Source organism: Poecilia formosa, unplaced genomic scaffold (genome assembly GCF_000485575.1).
Source record: "Poecilia formosa unplaced genomic scaffold, Poecilia_formosa-5.1.2 Scaffold147, whole genome shotgun sequence".
In the NCBI taxonomy this organism is placed as follows: domain Eukaryota; kingdom Metazoa; phylum Chordata; class Actinopteri; order Cyprinodontiformes; family Poeciliidae; genus Poecilia; species Poecilia formosa.
The window spans coordinates 1,377,256-1,379,834 of NW_006800086.1; the positions used below are offsets into that span (position 1 = coordinate 1,377,256).

The 2,579-nt window shown below is 40.7% G+C and overlaps 1 protein-coding gene across 1 annotated transcript in view; it reads left to right on the plus strand.

Annotated features, from left to right (window-relative positions):
- Positions 1-2,579, plus strand: part of LOC103145823 (nuclear receptor coactivator 3-like) — a 52,751-nt gene that overhangs the window by 44,391 nt on the left and 5,781 nt on the right. The window contains exons 16-17 of the mRNA XM_016677083.1: positions 2,077-2,194; positions 2,318-2,489. Of these exons, the coding sequence (XP_016532569.1) occupies positions 2,077-2,194; positions 2,318-2,489 (290 nt within the window). The remainder of the gene's footprint in view (positions 1-2,076; positions 2,195-2,317; positions 2,490-2,579) is intronic.

Below are 2,579 nucleotides of genomic sequence, written 5' to 3' on the forward strand. Positions count from 1 at the left end.
AACCTATCTGTAAATATGTTGTACCCAGAAATCCTCAAGTGGGATATTTTTAGTTTTAGCTATCTACAGTCAATAATCAGTTAATCCATAAAGTAATCAACATGGCAGCCCTACTCTGCACTAATAAGTCTCACAGAAAGTCGATGTCAGACGTATTGCTTTGGCTGCAGATGCAGCTCATAAAATTCAGCAATAAGATGTTCATTTTCATATTCAAAATGAAAATTTTATTTAGTTATGTGTTTTGCATAATTATTTGTTTATTTGCATCTTTTCAAGTATTTCTAATAATGCATAAAGATGGTTTAATTGAAAAATCAGAGAAATTTAGTCATTTTTTTATCCAGTTAATCAATTAATCATCTGAATAACTGATAGGTTAATCAACACCTAAAGTAATCGTTACTTCCACCTCTACCATTCGTAGCGTTGTTTTGTTGTTGTTGCTGTTTTCTCGTTTCCTCTGGGAGTTAATAGTTTCCTCAGTTTAAGTGTTTAAATGTGAGCTGATCTTGTTGACGTTTGTGTCTCAGATGGGGAAAGAGTCCCAGTGGCAGCGCAGCGCGTGCCTTTCCAGAGAGCCCTGTCCCTGGATGCTAAGCCCATGGATGGAGAGATGGCAGCTGGAGGTGGAGGACTGGCGGCGAGACAGAACGTCCCCTGTCCATCGCTGGTTAAACAGGAGAACATGGATCCTTCCATCCGACCCGGACCGGTGCCCAACGGCTTCCCCGGAGGCATGGGCGTGTGTCCACCCCGAGGAAATGCAACAAGTAATTTAAAACACCAAAACCTTTACACACACACACACACACACACACACACACACACACACACACACACACACACACACAATAAAAACAAGATGGACACCATGCAGAATTGAATGCGAAATACTTAAATAGATGGGATTTTCAGGGTGCTGTGTTGGCAGAGTTGCAAAGCTTGTATTCAAAACTATTGGGGCTGAAGTGATTAATCAAATTAATTGTGATTAATTGATTTATTAAAATAATCATCTACTAATTTTGTTATCGATTAATTGTTGACTGGAGTATATGGACTCAGTAAAAGGTAATTTGCTGAAAGACATGATCAGAGAAATAATTAAGCCAAAACTGTACAAAACATATATACATTTTGCATTTAAAAATGAGAAACCGTCTTTGTCTGTAAATACGTTCTACCCAGAACTCCTCAGTTACCACAGTCTTAGCTTCACTGGTTCAAATATATATTTCAAAAAAATCTCTTGTTAAGCACATTTTGCTGACCAGTTGTTTATTGGTTAATCTAAAAATACTCATCATATTAACCCTATACTGTATTGATAAGTCCAGCAGAAAGGGCCGAGCTTTTCACACATTGATGTCAGAAGTATTTTTTTAGCTGCAGATGCATCCTTTGCTACAAATGATCAAACATACTTTAAAGGAATTTTATGCTGTTTCGTTTTAGGCAAGAAAAACTTTATTTTCTTATTTAAAAAAAGAACTTGCCCCTTTAATACTCTATAAAATAAGCTTAAGTGGTTTTAAGTTAAAATTTTGCAGAACGTTTAAACTGTTTTTTGCGATTAATCAATTAAAACTTTCGCTGCAGGCCCAGAAACCATTTGACCTTTGTTGTGCAGGAGGAATGGGCAGAGGTATCCATCAGCGCCCTCCTATGGTGGTTCCAGGGGAGTGGGGGATGCAGAGGCCCAACAGCAACCCTGTGACCGGACCGGGACACCCGGGCATGGCTCGTCCGGGCCAGATGGGATTACCCATGATGAACCGCTCCAACAGTGTCCCTGCGAACCCCAGATCGATGCTGCAGCAGCAACTCATGGATATGGGTACGACATGTGATCAGTGATCAGCTGGGTGGGGTTTTATGAAGTAAAAAAAATAAATAAATAACCAACATAGAAATATGAAAGCCAAACTGCTGTTACAAAAATCTGTTACGTTGCACATTATTACACCAGACTCAAGATACTATCTGCTGAAATGGATCAAAGCTGTTTTATGGAGGATGTTTCACTAGGTTTTTTTTTTTTAATACGTAGAACGTCCACTATCTCTTATGCAGGTAATAATGAAGGCGGTATGGCCATGAGTCCATTTGGTGGAAACGGCCCTCCTCCTCAGTCTCCCTCCTGGCCTGACTCCGCCATGGGGATGGACAGATCGCAAAATTGTACAAACAGGTGAATATGTTGCTGCTTTTTCACACCTTTGGGTTTTTCAGGTTCAGTTAAGACACTGATAAGTCGTTGACTTTGTAGTCTCTGACAGAGACCTAATCGTTTTCGTGTCTTTGGTTGACTTAGGGACACGTTTGTTCATCCCCTGGAGGAGCTGCTGGGGACTCTGCCCAGTAACGATGGGCCGACTGATGAAAGAGCTCTTCTGGACCAGCTGGACTCTCTGCTCAAGACCGCTGATGTCATTGCTCTGCAGGAAATAGATCGAGCCCTGGGGATCCCTGAAATAGTGGGCCAGGTATAGACTAACTTGGAGCAAGAGATTTTGTCATGACGTGTCATTCGGTAAACAATGACACTTTCAATGCAAAGTTGACTCTTTTTCTTG